Genomic DNA, 16994 nt, shown 5'->3' on the forward strand with positions numbered 1-16994 from the left:
GGGGTAAGGATTTAACTAGAACTTCAAAATTTGGCCTAAATTATATCCACAAAGCCAACAGTATTTTTTTTTGCCACCCCAGGCGTCCCAGAGTAGAAGATAGTTCTAATTTGAAGAACTAAAGAACTGCTGAAGCCACTGACTGTCAACTGCATTCTTCTCAAGGTCAGTCTTCATTTGGCTCAATTGTTGCAAGGCCTGCTTTAGATCCATCTTATCCAGTGGCAACTGAGTGAAATCCTGTAAGAATTGACGAGCTCGGGCAGTACCTCTAGACACATCATGTGGGTCAAATTCCCTCTTCCGCTTTGAGACTACCTGGAAGAACAAAGACAAGTTTATATATCCACAATAAATAAAAACTTGAGGGTAGTAATCTTGAGTGGTATTTGAGCTAAAATCTGGTTACATGTCCACTTCGTCAAAGAAGACATGGGAAGCCAAAATCAAGTAGGTTCAAGACAAAAGGAAAACAAAGTTACATGTTATTGATAGTGCCACTAGCAAGCACACAAGTGCACCCTAAAACACACAGAAAAACAATAAGCAACAGAGCAGAGCAAGATGCCATAAGAAGTTTTACTACGACACCATTGACCATTCAAAAGCATCAAATGAGATCTGAATGATTAAGACTACCAAAAGCTTAAATTACAGAACGACCATTTTTACATTGTCACATACAGCAAGACCTATTTAGCAATCTTGCTTATGATTTTTAAACAAAGGGGATTTAAGAATACATCTAGACAGCGTTGCCAACAGCCAAACGTGATCCTAAATTTAAATGAAAGGATGCCGATTTTTAATGGTACTTGTGATGAGCATAGGAAAGTAACCAAAAGAAACTACCTCTTTACAGTCATTTGGCATCATAGCACGAGGAGAGAAATCCTCCAACTCAGAAGCCTTTTCTCTGGCCAGGGCCACTACACTTTGTGGAAAATTGGCAAACTCTGCAACGTGAATACCAAAACTTTGATCACAAGCACCTGGTTGAACCTGGAAGGGCACAACGATTAGATGCTGAGCAACTCTCAAAATCTAAAAAGCACAGGAAACTTGTTTTTCAGTCCATGTTTACAAGAATTCAACATTAAAAGTTTAAACTTGTGAAATCACTAATTCAAGTGACGTTTTGGTGCAGTCACCAAATAAACTTCAGATTGCATGTGAAGCCACAACACATATAAAACAGATTCTGACATAAATAGGGGACGGAGATATACTAACTACACAATTAACGCACTGATATCAACATAAGCTGGATTCAATCTGCTATTAAGCAATGTTGTGAACTCACGTGTTTATAAAACGTAACAAGTGCCTTTACTATCATTTTTCTGATCAGTAAATAAGATCTTTCTGATATCCATATTTTCTGCCACTCCACTTATGTGAGTGACACAAAAGTTCCCTTGTTATATATTAAAATCATCCTAAATAAAGATCAAACTTTCTCAAACCCGGCAGTTCAAAGTTGATCAGGAAAGGAACTGCTTTAAAAAATTAAATTTTTATCTGGAAATAAACTGCTCACAGCACTTCAAAATTACTGGGACAAGACGAGAATGAGTCAGAAGTAGCCAGAAAGAGAGGAACATAAACATACCTTGTAAAGCATAGTTAGCTTGCGACTAGAAGAGTCGATGTGTGCACTGACATGAAAATTTGCCACACCGGAAATTTGCTTATGTCCATTGTTTCCATTCTCATTGGCCAATGCAGTCAGCTCATGAAAGTGAGTTGCAAACAATGTTGGTGCTTTAATTTCTTCAACAATGTGCTCACAAATAGCCCAAGCTAAACCTGATAATGTGAGTAAAATACAGGCTCAGCAATGTTCACTCTCCAATGCAATCCAACAATTTCAAATGTCCGTCTGCATTGCCTTTGCTAACGAACATCAGATAGCCAAAATCACATTATAGTATAACTCACTTTAAACTTCAATAAATCAAAAAATTATAGATTTCTTGCATACAGATTATGAGTAATGCCATTATTCCATGACGAGAATATTTACCAGAAAGCATATTGGGAGATGACACATAATGGTTTTTACTTTGCTTGTGTTTTCTTCCCTACGTGGAAAAGAATGTTTGCGCAAAAAAATCTCATACCAATCAAACTAAAGGGGAAGCTTCACGTGGGTTACATGACAGGTCCAGGACATCTATATCATGTAATGATGCAATACAAGAGAGCAGAACAAGTCCAGAAAATACAAGTGTTGAAATTTTAAGAAACGATGTTTATATAAATTCACAAATTTGAAACTCACCAAAGCCATCATAAGTCGACGTCCCACGGCCCAACTCATCAATTATAACCAACGATCTATTAGAAGCTCCTTTCAAGATCGATGCAGTCTCAAGCATCTCTTGCATAAAAGTAGAAACCCCCTTCAGCTGATTCAAAGAGGAAGAAGGAAAAACACAAGTCTCTTAGTTCCTTTTGTTATTCAGGAAACCAACAGAACAAAATAGTGACAACTATTAAATAAACGAACAACACATAAAAAATACAATTTATTTTTGGGCATATGGCAGATTATGAATTACCATCTGTTTCTAACCTAAATATCTAGTCCCGAACACTTCTTGTATGAAGAGGCAGAGAAAGATGTTGGTCATTCTACAACATCAGAAAGTAGGACAAATGTGGTGAAATTCAAGGCTTTATTGTCCAATTGGTGTGGCAGGTAGGAGATCGACGCTATACCTGATGTACTGATGTTTAATGTGTATGAGTGGGCTCTGCAACAGGCAGTGAAAGAGGTGCTTTGCACTGTTGCAGCAAGTAGTCAGAAGGCTTAGGTGTGGACTAAACAACAATTTGAAAGTTCCCCGCATGCATAGCATGGGGCTATTGGAGGGCAGAGATGGTCAAACTTTAAAGAAGCTGAATATATTGAAGTTCTCCATTCCTTTTGAGTACATAAGAGAGCCAGGAGCGCATTTAATGAGATTGTGGAATCAAGTACTTACTGAAGGCAAGGCCATATACAAGGTTTCCCTTTTCTTTTGGAGATAAAGTTCACTCACTTGGTAGGGAAATACATAATTTTGTTGAGCAGTAATATGTGCAAAGACTTCTGATTTTTTTTAAAAAAACCTACGCAGACACAACTTCAGCTCCATAAACAAGCACAACCTTTCCACTTAAAAGGCATAATCCCAAATGAGAAGTGGAAAACATCTTTAACACAATGAACAAGCCAGTTAGGTGAAACTAACATGTAGATCAACTATTTTTGGAAAATGAGACACTTAATTCAGAACTATAATGGGGTGGACTTTTAAGACATCAGTAGATACTTTAGTATCTAGATATTCAATAAGGATATGTTCTCACCTGACAATCTCCAGCGCCAACACGAGCAAAAATGCAATCACGAATAGAAATGGTAGCATTGTCACATGGAACAAATGAGCCAACTTGGGCCATCAGGACATTCACACCAACCTAGAGAAAATTCACCAAATAATTAAGATTTTTTTTAGAGAGACAGTTTTAATATAGGAATAACATGTAATACTCAATACAGAAAAATACTGGAATACAAATAGAATCAGATCTTCAAGCAACTGATTGTGAATTCTGTAAATAACTGAATATATAGAAACAGCCTCACAAGAAGGAATAGACAAAAAGCAATTCCTAGTTACATTAACACTTATTTGATGGACAACTTGTCCCGCACATATCTAATGAGATTGTAAATAAGGCAAAACAAACTTTCAGCAAATTACTGAACTCACACCTGACGAATGTAGGTAGACTTTCCACCCATGTTAGGGCCTGTGATAATCTGAAACCAACTTTCTCCCCTAACCTGGGAAGACCAGAGATATGTTATAATGCTGTGAAGAGAAAATATCAGAGACCAGAACATTTCAACACTATAGAACGCATACTAGTCTACAGTCATTAGGGATGAAGTTGACCCAGTCTTGAGCTTCCACACAAGGATGTCTACACCCTTCAAGTATAATATCTCCCGTATCCTATATGGCAAACCACCAAATTTAGCTGTATATAATTTATTTAACATGGCATCAGTATTGTCTTACACAGGAAGAGAAAACATGTCCTTACTGGCGGACTGATATTTGGTCTTGAGTAGGCAGTTGGGCAACTGGAAGCCAAATCCGCAAAACTCAGTAGCACATCCAACTCAGAAAGTGAACCAGCTAAACCTTCAAACACCTGGAAGCCAATACTTGGTAAGTTCAGATAAATGAGCTGGGAAAGAAGAGGAGGCTCAACAAAAATATATCAAATAATATATATACCTCGGAGAAACTCGCAACTGTTTGAACTACCCGAGCTACCAGTTCTTTCTGACAGCTCTTATACTCGTCTAAGATCTTCTGGTACCGATCTCCTAGTTTTTTGAGTTTTGTATTGGTGAATTTTACCCCATCCTTGCGTGTTTCAAGAACAATGTAGTGAGAGTTTAGCTGCCTCCTGACTTTTGGTTCTTCTTTCTTGGTAATTCTAAAGACATGTCCAAATTGTGTTCCTTTATCTAATTTAAGAGACTTATCAATAGGTAGATCAAGATCATTGGCAGTTTGTTTGTGCAAATTATGAATCTGTTGCTCCAATGTCTCCTGCTCATCCTTCAGAGCAGATAAATTTGGGTCATATGCAGAAGAAATCATGTATTCTCCATTCTCAAGTTGATCAAGGTCAACAGCAGTTTCCACAAGAGCAATGAACTTATTCAGATGATTATCATCACTCCATTTCTCAAGAGAATCAATATACCTTTCCCTGATTAGTGGTGCAAATTGCCCATCATAACGTTCCAAAACACTTTTGATATATGGTATTCTGATGCCTGACTGCACATGAAGAAAAGAAAAAGTTATGCCAGAACCTGGGCATTGTTTAGCTAAGAAAAGAGGGGATTCAAGCCATTTGTACTTCTCTCTATGTAGCTGACTGAAATATAAGGAATCAGGCAAACATGAGGGAGATGGAGAAAAGGATAACAGAAAAAGAACCTGATAGAGTTTTACAACGTGCAATAAGCTGGCTCTTTTCCTCTCAAGATTGTGTGTCAGCCGCTCAATATCTGAAATTCTTTTCAGATGCTGCCTCAAATCTTGGCGAAGTGCAGCATCCTCCACAAATGCTTGAACTAAATCCAATCTACAGTTAATCTCATCTACATCTAGTAACGGCTGTTTCAGCCACATGTGCAATAACCTTTTACCCATTCCAGCAGTACAGGTTCTATTCATGAGACCAAACAAGCTAAAATTTTTATTAGCATCTGATTTGCTCTCCATAACATTCAGTGCTCTCATAGCAGCAGAATCTAATCTCATGTAACTATTGAGGTTGTATTGTTTGACTGTGTAGTTTCCATAATTGCTCTCATCCGCAAGTAATTCTGCATAGGAAAGTATGCACCCCAAAGCACCTGCTGCACATTCAAAACTAGAGACTAGATCTCGAACAGGTTCTACTGAACCCTTGACAAGCCTACCCAGATCCTGTACCAAATCCCTATCTTTAAATTCAGTTTTCTTTCTTTCAGTTACCATCACCCCGCATCTCGATATTGCATCATATAGAGGCCTGCTCTCACTAGATTTCCCAGTCTCTGTTGGTACAAGACATTCTCTGCAACCAAGGGCAACCAAAGCAGACTCCAAATTGGTGAAGTGGCTATCATCTAGAAATTCTGCTAAACCAAGGACTCTCTTAGTAATATCAACATAGCCTAACCCAACTGTACATCCATTCTGATCAAATTTTGGCGCAAGAGCAACAATCGCTGGAGAATCTTGCATTTCATTATTAGCAAACAGGATGTCCTCAAAACTTCCAAAATTTCCTGGGGTTCCACTTTTCACCAGTTTCCAATTTGAACCACTGCCCTCATACAATTCAAGAGTACGATCCATCCTCTCCAAGAGAATGTCACGAGCTATTGTTTCAAACATGTTTCTACTCACACTAACACTGGAAAGAGCACCAACTCCATTACCCAACTGCCGTAAAGCAGTTGTCGTATGGTAATATGTCTTTGCAATGAAAGTTGCATCATCTCCATGAGCAGTATAATAGTCCTAAAAGGAAAGGATACATTAAATTTTACGAAAGAAGAAAATGCACATTGGTATAAAAAGAAAAAAAACAGTTTATGGTTAAACAATGGAAGGACCAAAGATCACACACATACATGAAGATTTAGACTTCAGATTTCAAATTTCAAACTAATAGCACCTAATGACCAGACAAAAAACAAGACACAGAAACAGAAAAAAGTTTTAACAGGCTATTCAACCAGCCAACAAGCCAGAAAAGATATAATGTTTGGGAATGCTGCACAACCTTAAAGGCATAGTATGGCAAGCATAAAAAAAATATGAAGGAAATAACTATCAGTTAATGGACATAAGAAAGAAAAAGTGAGACCTATCTAATGCAGATGGAACTATAAGCTTAAACAAAAAAACATACTATGACAAGCACAAACCAAGGCTAAAAAAACCATGGAGACGCCACGATTTTTCCCAAAAGGCTTCACGACTCTAAAAGTATCCAACACCTTGTAATTAGCTTACTTTTCTTTTCAAGTACCAATGTGGGACTTTGTTCACATTCTATAAAATTGTGTCCTAGTTGGAACATAGACCACAAGACACCAGGGTTAGAATCACATTAAAACCAAAAAAAAAAAAAAAAAGCTATGCATTTCTTTCCATCTACCTAAACGGAGTGCAAGTTGGTACTGACAGCAAAATCATCGCAAAAACAAAAAAAGAGCGCAGAGATATGAAAGAAGGCTCACCCTACGATCGAATAGACGAACTGCCCTAACATCCTGCAACAAAGAAAATAAGAGTTCTCCATTAAGCGAACCCTTTAACCATTTGAGCAAAATAATTTTTTGTTTCTGGTAAGGGAGAATATGAACAATCTGAATAAACGCTTACCTTGGGTAGGGTTTTGAAGAATGAAAGAAACCCTTGAGCTTGCCTCGCATCTAAAAACGAAAACATTCACATTAAACACATATCAATCAATCAATCAAAACTAAAATCACTATCCATCTAATAACAAACATAACGGAAGATTTAACAAATTAGGGTTTTACCAAGTTTAAGCTCTGGAAGCTTGCCCTGTTCCTCAAAATTTTCATCCATTTGTTCTTCAACTTTGATTTCACAGAGTAATGGGGAAAATGGAGAAATGTAGATTGGCGGGAAAAAAGAATGGCGGGTATGTAGATTCTAGACGTCCTTTATAGTAAGCTGAGGTTCTTGATTCTTGAGCTAGGTTTATATGGGCCTGCAGTATTATGGGCCTGTAGTATTATGGGCCAATATTATTTCGAAGAGATGCTATACATGCGGATAGCAAGAGGACAAAGACCACATATCAAAATACTTCGTCAACTAGTTTATAAAAGGAAAAATTACTTTGGATCAATGCCTTTTGACAAATAATTACTTATTTAGCGATAATTTTTATGTATTAGCATTTATAGTAATACTATATTAAATCTGCAAGATGTATTAAAGTAAATTAAGTATGCAATATATATGTATTGTAACTATTTTTAAAAAGAGCAACTTTCACATATAGCAAACACAAAATCCAAATTTGTATGTCATAACAAATTTTGCATAATAGCACTCCATAGAAAACTTATATATGTATAATTCGCTATAAATATGCAATTGAAATTTATGCCTATTTCGCTATATAATTGGGTGGATACTATACAATTGAATCCAATTGTATAAAACAGGAAAAAGAGAAAACATATACAACTGAAAGCTATGCTTATTTCGCTTTATAATTGGACAGGGAATACCAATTGAATCGAATTGTATAAAAAGAGAAAGAGATAAATTATATACAATTTGAATTTATATAAAACGAGAAAGAGTGAAAGACAAAAGAGATTTGGGCAGGGAAATATTTGTATCGTATAATTATAAGTGTATAGGACGATTATATACAATTTGAATTCGTATAAAACAAGAAAAAGAGAAAGGCAAAAGAGGTTTGGGTAGGGAATATACAATTGAATCGAATTGTATAAAACGAGAAAGAGAAAAATTATATACAAATTGAATTTGTGTAAAACGAGAAAGAGAGAAAGGCAAAAGAGACTGGCAGGGAAATATTTGTATTGTATAATTATAAGTGTATAGGACGGAGATATATGTATTTGCATGTGTATATACAATTTTCTTTTGCTTTATATAAATTGAAACACAATTTATTCATTTCTATTGTATAAAGTGAGAGAGGCGAGCGAGAGAGGGAGAGTGGCGAGCGAGAATGTGAGGGAGAGAGGCGACAAGCAAACAGTTCGCAATGAAACACAAATAAATCAAACGGTAGCTACTGTATTTATTTTTTTACATTATTAGTTTATCACTCTATACAATTATCCCTTTTAAAAATATATTATGTTTGTTTGGTAAGAAGTTAACACATTGTATTATAAATGTATTAAAACGTGTGATAAATGTATTATCCATTTATAAATTTGTATTATATATGAATAATAAATTATTTTTTTATAATATGAATTAAAAGTGTATTATAAATGTATTATAATTAATTAAGTAAAAAAATATTATTGCTATATATGATAAATATTTTTTATTTATAGTATATTTATGTAAGTTTTCATAATAAAATATGTATATAAATAATATATATATATATATGTGTGTGTGTGTATGTGTTTGATATTTCAAACTAGTTAGTAGTGTATATTTGTAACTTGCCAAACTCATAAGTAAACAATTTTAGATACGTGGTGTATGAGACTAGGCTTGACAAGCCATAACTTTAGATAAAATATCTAAAGTTTTCTATGATCGAAGTTCAACACAGTACGATTAAACTTCAGTCATCTTTGGCTGAATTTATGCTTTCATTTGGTTGAGGTCTTTCTAAACTTCAGGAACGTAGGTTTAAAGTTTAACTTTATGTTGCTTAAACCGTAGTCACATATTGGTTGAATTCGATCTGTCATATAAAATTTCAACTACTCTCTATCAAATATAATGTTATTTAAAATAAACATGTGGATAAAATAAATATATATGAAATAACTATGTCCAAATAAAATACCTCTACGTATTCCGCACCTGAATGGGATTTAAGTTGAATTTCAAAAAAAAAACTGATAATAATTGGAACATCTTTCATTTTGGGGAAACAATGATTATTTGGAAAGAAATGAATTCGTTTGCTTTTTTATAAAAATTATTTAGTGTAATGAAATATTCACCTGATTTAATTGACTTTTTTTTTCAGTTATGGTGTTGCCACATTATTGGGAATTATAGGTTGATAGAATCCTTTAATTTTAGCTTTAACTTTGTGTTATATATAGAAAAAATACATATTATACAGAAGAAGACAGTTGACATGAAGTTTAGGAGGTATGTCAAATATATCAATTTATTTTTGTGCAAGACAAAGAACAAACTCTACTGTGTATTGAAAATAGTCAATAAATTGATGTGAATATATTCCATAAACACTAAATAAAAATTCAACTGAACTTTTCGATTGAATGACAATTCAAAACAAGTCACTTTAAAAGAACTGCTAGATTTATAATATATAATTAACTTCTTTGTCATTATGCTGCAAATTAAATTATTATTGATATGAATTTAGAAGAAGAAAAAGGACAAGGATAATATAATCATTCTTGATCAAGATGGCTGTTAGCAAAAGGTCTTTCTTTTTTTTTTTTCTCAAGTACAATATCACTACAAAACAAAAGAAAAGGCTGTTAGAAAATGAACAACTGCTTTCCTGTATATACAGTAGTGATCAATATGTTGGACAGAAACTAATTCACATCCTTTAGAGCCTGTTTGGTTCAGCTTAAAAGCTGGTCAAACTGACTTAAAAGCTGGTTTTTGACTTATTTAACTGTTTGGCAATACTCAAAATAACTTATTTTAAGTTAAAAAAAACTTTTTAAAGCCAAAAGTAAAAAGCTGGGTAGGGGTGCTTTTTTTTTTTTTAGCTTATAAGCTGTTTTAAGTTGACCACGTTTTTATCTTTTTGCCCTTAATATTTTTATACAATCTCCAAATTACCCACATAACCCTAACATCTCTTTCTTTCATTTTTCCCTTTTCACGTTCGGCATAACAACTTCAGCACTTTTATCCAAACGCATAACTGCTTATTTTAAAAATAATTTTCAGCACTTTCAAAAGTACTTTTTTAAAGCTGTTTTTATTAAGCCCATCCAAACGGGCCCTTAGTCTTCTTTGTTGTTGTTGTTTTATTTATTTATTTTTTTTCAAGAAATTGTAATAGCTATTCTTTGAGTGCACACATCGTACAATCTTCATTTTCTACGTAATAACATGTAAATAACAAAAAAAGAGATAATCTATGTTAGATAAGCCTTATGTATTAATTTTTTAAAAAAAATTGGGGAAAAAAAAGGTTGAAATATATTTTTGATTGAAATTGTTGTTACGATACCGAACTTTGGAAATGACTTTTTATCTTTGTGTATTTTTTTTATAAAAATAAATAAATANTAATATTGTGTCCACGTAGACATATATGTACCTTTAAAATTACACTATTAAAAAGTGCAGGAAATAAAAAATCTTACATAAAATTGTATTGTAACAATACCTTTAGCAAATATTAAAATATTTTTCAGACTCTTATTCCTTTTAAATTTCTTCTTCTTTCTTTTCTGTTGTAAAAAGCACACAACAGTAATTTGAGGAAAGATCAAATGGGAAATTGAAGAACCTTGTTAAATAGTATATCTATCCCTTTTTTTTGGGGCACATGTTATTATAGCTATCTATCCCCTTTTTTGGGGCACATTTTTTATTATACTTATTTTGGACGTACAACTTATCGTTTGTTGGCTCCGTTGATTTCATATGGGTAAAACAAAGTTACTTATATATGTTTGAATTTATGTGTCATAAATTTATTTTTGAGAGTTAATTTATTTTTTATTCATAAATATTTTATGATCTTATTTCATATGTCTTAATCTATATGGCATTATTTGAATTTTGGAAGTCAATCGACTTGTCACTTGCAAATGTTTTATAATCCCGTCAATTGCCGATAGATTTGAAATTTAAAAGTTGAGATTTCTATATAATTGTGTTTTAAAAATAGGAAAAAGGACAAATATATTTTTGAACTATCATAAATATTATGCAAATATTCTCCGTCATACTTTTAGGACATTGGTGTTCCAATCATCCAAAAACTATAACATATATGTCTTTCACTCTAACGGAAGACTAAATAGAAATTAATATATGGCGCAATGTTATGCTTCGATCTGATATTTAATAAATATCGGGTGAATGTATAAGATTGTGACACGTGTATGTGTGTTATATTCTTTAATTTTTTGATGACAGGGGTGTCCCAAAAGTACGATAAAGAATATATTTGCATACATTTATGATAATTCGAGATATAAGCTTTTAACTCAACTAAGTATTGTTTAGAAAGTCATTTTCTTGTTGATTTCAAATTTCTTTTAACAAACTACAAATAACTTTTTTGAGATAATAATTTAGTTGAAATGAATTCTATGTATTAGCAACTCTCTGGTTTTTTCTTTGTGTTCCTTATATGATTAGTCATTTTCTAAAATTGAGCCAACTCAACAAATATTTGAATGTGCACAGAAACCAAGAAAAATGGACATATATTGACCAGTGCTGTAAAACAATATTAGTACTAATATATACCAGGTCTTCTAGGTGAAGAAATCTTTTACGTGTGAAAAAAGAAGGATATATAAATAAATTAATTCTAGACAATATTAAGCTGACAAAAAAAAAAAAGATTATTATTAAAAACCATACCATTTCTTATCTGTTACTATTATGAAGCACTCGAATATAAGCACATTGAAAAATATATGAACATTATCAAAAAAATCATACATTTAATATCACCTGTTCCTAAGCAGTACTAAGAATCCTAATTTTATTTAGGAATGGATTAGCGACAAATTATCAAAAGCTCATACTTTCTTCGTCATAATTTTTATAATACTTTTTACTTTTTAGTTTGTAAAAAAGAATCATTTTAAGTTTATGAATTTATGCTCCATGAGATTATTCATATTATACCTACGTGATCTATCACTTGTTTTAGACCAAAAATTCTTAAAATCCTTCTTTTTAATTCTATGTCAATTTTAACCTTAATATATATATATCAGTTGGGACGAAATAAATATAAGGAATAAGCTATTTAGCGACAAGTTAACGATAAATTTCACATCGAAAGGGTAGGACATAAATTAAAGACAGAAGTAGTGCCGTAGACGTATGTCTCAAACACAGGTACTGATTCTACACCAATCAATATTGGCTTTTGGTAGAATCCAAGAGCAAAAGAAAGGTACTATAAGGCTATTGTAAGTTTAATTTCTTTCTTTATTATCCGGGAAATGAAAGCACTTGTTAAAAAATGACAAAAGTCACACATCGGTGGTTAATGAGATGGGTGGAGTATTCTTATACGGCTTGGACAATCCTCTTCTCTTTGAGCTAGCTTTTGGGGTGTGAATTAGGCCTATAACTTAATTTCACATGGTATCAGAGCAATGCCCATCTCACTCGATGTTGGCGCCCCCAAAATCAAAATTACCCACGCAGGTCCCACATTGGTGATTAATGAGATGAGTGGACTCCTTATAAGGCTTGGATAATCCTTCTCCCTTTGAGCTAGCTTTTGGGGTGTGAATTAAGCCTAAGACCTAATTTCACAGCACTCATCAAGGTTATTCTCTTTCGTTAATGATTACAGTTACGTAAATATTAATAATGTATAAAATAGTTATGAACGGATTTGTTATGCTAATTTTTAAATATCTAACCAAACACTATGTTTGTTGTGTTTTTTTCTAAACATGGTTATTTAGAATTTAAATCATCATATATGTATAAAAGAAAATCGTAGGTCCGCCTACATGACGCCATTATAAATCAGAATTCCCTTTTAATTTATTTATTTACAAAAATATCTTTTTCTTTTCATAAAAAGTTGTGAAATGTATGGAAATTTTGTGACTTTTATATGAAGAGTTGCGACTTTAACGAAGAACACTTGCGACTTTCATGAAAAGTTGCGACTTTAATGAAGAGTTGCGACTTTTATGAAAAATTATATGACTTTTATGAAAAGTTGTCACTTTTATGAAATGTTGCGACTTTAATGAAGAGTTGCGATTTTTATGAAGAGTTGCAACTTTTATGAAAAGTTGTGACTCTTATTAAAGGTTGTGACCTTTCCGAAGGATTGCAACTTTTCCAAATAGTTGAAACCTTTCTGATAAGGCATAATAAATATTTATTCGCACTACTCTTTGTTGTTTATAAATAAGGGGATCTTTCTCATTTTATAACAACAGAAATTCTGGAGCTCTTCTTTTTCTTCTTCTTTCACAATTAAATATTTGTATACTTTGTTCCTATAGAGTGACTTACTGACACCAATCCTTATGTTACAGATCCTGATAAGTATTTTTATTGTCATTAACTTATGTTTATGTTATTAAGTATAAATAAATAATAAGATGTAATAATTTTTATTTTCCTTTACATTATTAATGTTTGCTACTACGTATTATTGTATGTGATAATAGTGTTTTGTTTTAATGACTGATAGATTTTAAGAACTATTTTACAAATTTTATTAGTATATTAATAAATCATATACCAAACGACCTCTAAATACATATATAGGGTTCATAGGCTCTCATTGTCACGCGGCCAGTACATTTCATCTTCCTCATTTTTTTTCTTTTGTTCATAGTTATCTCAAATTCTGAACAATAACCCCACATTTTCTGTGGTCCTATAACTGGTGATGATGAATGCACATGTAGTCCAAACTATAAAATTGGAGAAATTAAAACCCTTACACCCTGGTGTGCCCTAATTTGGGCTTGTGTGAAAAGTAATATGAGTTGTTTACAAATGCGGCATGTATATATGGAAAATAGAGTTAATGCCGTGCTAACTGGATTATTACGTACACTTGTGGAAAAGGACTTTCACCATTTAATAAAAAAGAGGCTCATTAGTTACTGGTTAGGATTTCAAAGCACGAATTGTTAACATCTTTGACAAGTACAAGCACAAAGCTAATTTTGCATTCACTAATAAACATGAACACAAAAAAACATCATTTTCCCTTTGCAAGTTGTTCCTTGTATTCATGACGATATTTTGATTGAATCAGTAGGTAGGAAAAGAAAAAGTAGCACTCCCTCTGTTTTTATGTATGTGAATTACTTTCCTTTTTAGTCAGTCCCAAAAAATAAGACATTTTTATATAGGTACAAAATTTAACTATAAAATGTCTATTTTAATACACAGACTTCTATCATTTATTTTGAACCACAAATTTTAAAAGTCTTGATTTCTTTCTTAAACATCCTACCGAGTCAAATTACCTCACAATAAAATGGGACACAGGGAGTATTACTAATGTTTTCATATGAAAAAATTAGGAAGTTTCTCACTATTTCAGTAAAAATCTGTTTTCCAGGAACTCGTTTGGTGAGAAATGAGTGGAAAAATTATGTTCTATAACACAAATTTCCTACTTATTCCAATTGAATAAAACTTTGTTTCCAATATATAATGGTCCGATCCAGAGAATTTAAATAACAAGAAATCTAATATATTTATATATTTCATCCTCACGATCTGCAAATAAGCACAATAGTTGATTAAATTTTGCGATTTTAATTTATAGTTGTGTATATGTGTAGATAACTAACGAAGAGTGTGTGAAGCCATGAAGTTCAAATACTGAATTTACTAATTTTATCAAAGTTGTGATGTACTAACTAATTAAAGTTGGGAGGGCAGGTATTAGGGAATATATTATACTGTACATCTAAAAGCAATTTATGCAAAAACATATCTGTCACTGATCTCTCACTTCAGAATAACAAATAGAGTTGGGGCCAAAGTAGTCATGTAGTTGATAGGAAGAGATAGTACGGAGGAATGGAGAAAAAGTTAGGTTAGTGAGTGAGTGGGGGAAGAGATAGGGTTCTCTTTTTAGTGAAAGTGACATGCTCTGAGGTCAAAAGTGGAATTCAGACCTTCATCACTCCCTAGTGAGGGCACCGAGCTAGATATGTAAGGGGTTTATGTAAATTTATGTGATATATTTTTTTTAGTAGTTAGATTAAAAAGAAATGATAGTTTTTCTTTTTAGCATGATCGATTTGTAATCAAAAAAATACTTAAAATTTTAGATCATGAATTTTAAAAGTCTTTTACTCCTTGTTTCATTTTATATGTCATCCCTTTCTGTAAATAGTTGGTCCATAGTACTTGTCATTTTATAAAATCAATGCATAAATAATTATCATATTCTTCCTTTTTTACCCTTGTGAGTTAACCTTGAAAATATATATTTGACCAACTGAGAAAAGTCAAGTAAATATTTCATGTCCATTGGTTAAATTAATTAATCAAAATAAACTAATTCATATTCATTGATTGAAAATTTGAGTTTCAAAAAAAATTAAATAAGGATAGAAGGATAAAGTTACATCATTTCATTACAATAAAAATAGCTTTTAGCGTAATTAAATATTGACATTAATAAAGAGTGTTAATGTCTTTTCCGATATTAGTTAAATGTCATTAGAACCAATGTCGCTAAAGTCTTTAGAGACATATACAAAGAGTATCAATTGACGCTAAAACTACATATTTAGCGGCAATTAATTGATCATTTTTATTGTAGTGTTTCTTAATGCAAGTACAAAATAAAAAACGTGTCATACAAGATTGAACAAAGGGAGTAATAAAAAGCGAGCCTCTGTTCTCGGTCTTTTAGAAGTTGGGTACATCTCCATCCCCTCCTTGAGTAATTTACATGATCGGTAGGGATCAAGGTCAAACCCCAATGACCGGTACAATTTCCCGACAAGGAAATTGTGTAGAAACAAATATCTATACATAAATTGTGATAGAGAAAATACAAAACTTTTTACTTTATACAAATTGAGACGAATTTTCTTCTTCACATTAATGAGATCAGTATTAAATTTTCTTAATGAAAATCTTATTAGCTCTTCAATATATACTCTAGGTTTCATTCATTGAATTGATGGGGGTAATGTTATACCCTCAACTGAAATAAAAAGAGAATTGTCGTTATCTAGGTTAGACAAAAGCACGTGTAGTTTCAAACGCAGTAGCCATTATTCTCCTCTCCTTTACAGGTGAGATTCAAGGCCAGAAAGGTACCATGCAAGCTGTTATTTTAATTTACTTATTGATTATGATCGACGACTTTGACAGAAAAATGATGATGATTTAATTTTGTGACCTAGCCTTTCTTTTTGAAGAAGTATTGGAAACATCCTTCAATTTGCTAGTATAAATCAATAGTTTCGTCTATGTATTATTGAAAATTTTAAAAGTATACTTTTAACTTGACTAAATAAATTTAGATATACCTTCGATCTACCACATAATATAACAAATAATTTCAAACTCCTATAGAAATATATGACTCTTAATAAAAGGGGGAGATTGGGTTGAAAACATCACTAAATTTAGATGTATTTCACTCATGTTGCAACATTGTGGTGTATTTAAGTTCAGTTAGTTAAGTAAATGAATATTTTTAAGGTTGTCAATATATAATTCAAAAATAAAATTAATAATTCACATCAAATTTAGGGATATTTTCGCTACTTTTGTTTTATTTTCATTTATTGAGTTTAAAATTAAGTTTATATGATACAACAAATTAATTGTGATCCCAAGTTCTATACGAGCATAATGAAATCAAACATGGTGTATCTCTCTCACTTTTTTTTCTCTCCCTCCACTGTTAGCATTAGAGCTCAACTACATTTGGTTCTCACTTCTCACCACGCCTCTCATTTTGTGGAGGCGTTCCTAACAAAAAACAAATTCGTACTTAGGACTTTAGATTAG

General features: G+C 32.4%; 1 protein-coding gene across 1 annotated transcript; it reads right to left on the minus strand.

Moving 5' to 3' along the window:
* Positions 1-63: 63 nt before the first annotated feature.
* Positions 64-7278, minus strand: LOC107021249 (DNA mismatch repair protein MSH2). Its single transcript, XM_015221870.2, has 13 exons — positions 7121-7278; positions 6960-7009; positions 6815-6847; positions 5016-6089; positions 4299-4853; positions 4102-4212; positions 3921-4010; positions 3767-3838; positions 3358-3468; positions 2285-2411; positions 1613-1809; positions 853-1002; positions 64-318 (listed from the first exon to the last, which is right to left on the minus strand). Exons 1-13 carry the CDS (start codon positions 7167-7169, stop codon positions 106-108), a joined length of 2832 nt encoding a protein of 943 aa, XP_015077356.1. The 5' UTR covers positions 7170-7278; the 3' UTR covers positions 64-105.
* Between the last annotated feature and the right edge of the window lie 9716 nt (positions 7279-16994).

The sequence above is a fragment of the Solanum pennellii genome, chromosome 6 (assembly GCF_001406875.1).
Source record: "Solanum pennellii chromosome 6, SPENNV200".
In the NCBI taxonomy this organism is placed as follows: domain Eukaryota; kingdom Viridiplantae; phylum Streptophyta; class Magnoliopsida; order Solanales; family Solanaceae; genus Solanum; species Solanum pennellii.

Bases quoted from the DNA above. Each gene is read 5' to 3' on its own strand.
- LOC107021249 (XM_015221870.2), bottom strand. From the start codon at position 7,169: ATGGATGAAAATTTTGAGGAACAGGGCAAGCTTCCAGAGCTTAAACTT. The intron at 6,848-6,959 runs GTAAGCGTTTAT...TCTTTGTTGCAG, and splicing joins TCTTCAAAACCCTACCCAAG to GATGTTAGGGCAGTTCGTCT. The intron at 3,469-3,766 runs GTGTGAGTTCAG...AATTTTCTCTAG, and splicing joins AGTCTACCTACATTCGTCAG to GTTGGTGTGAATGTCCTGAT.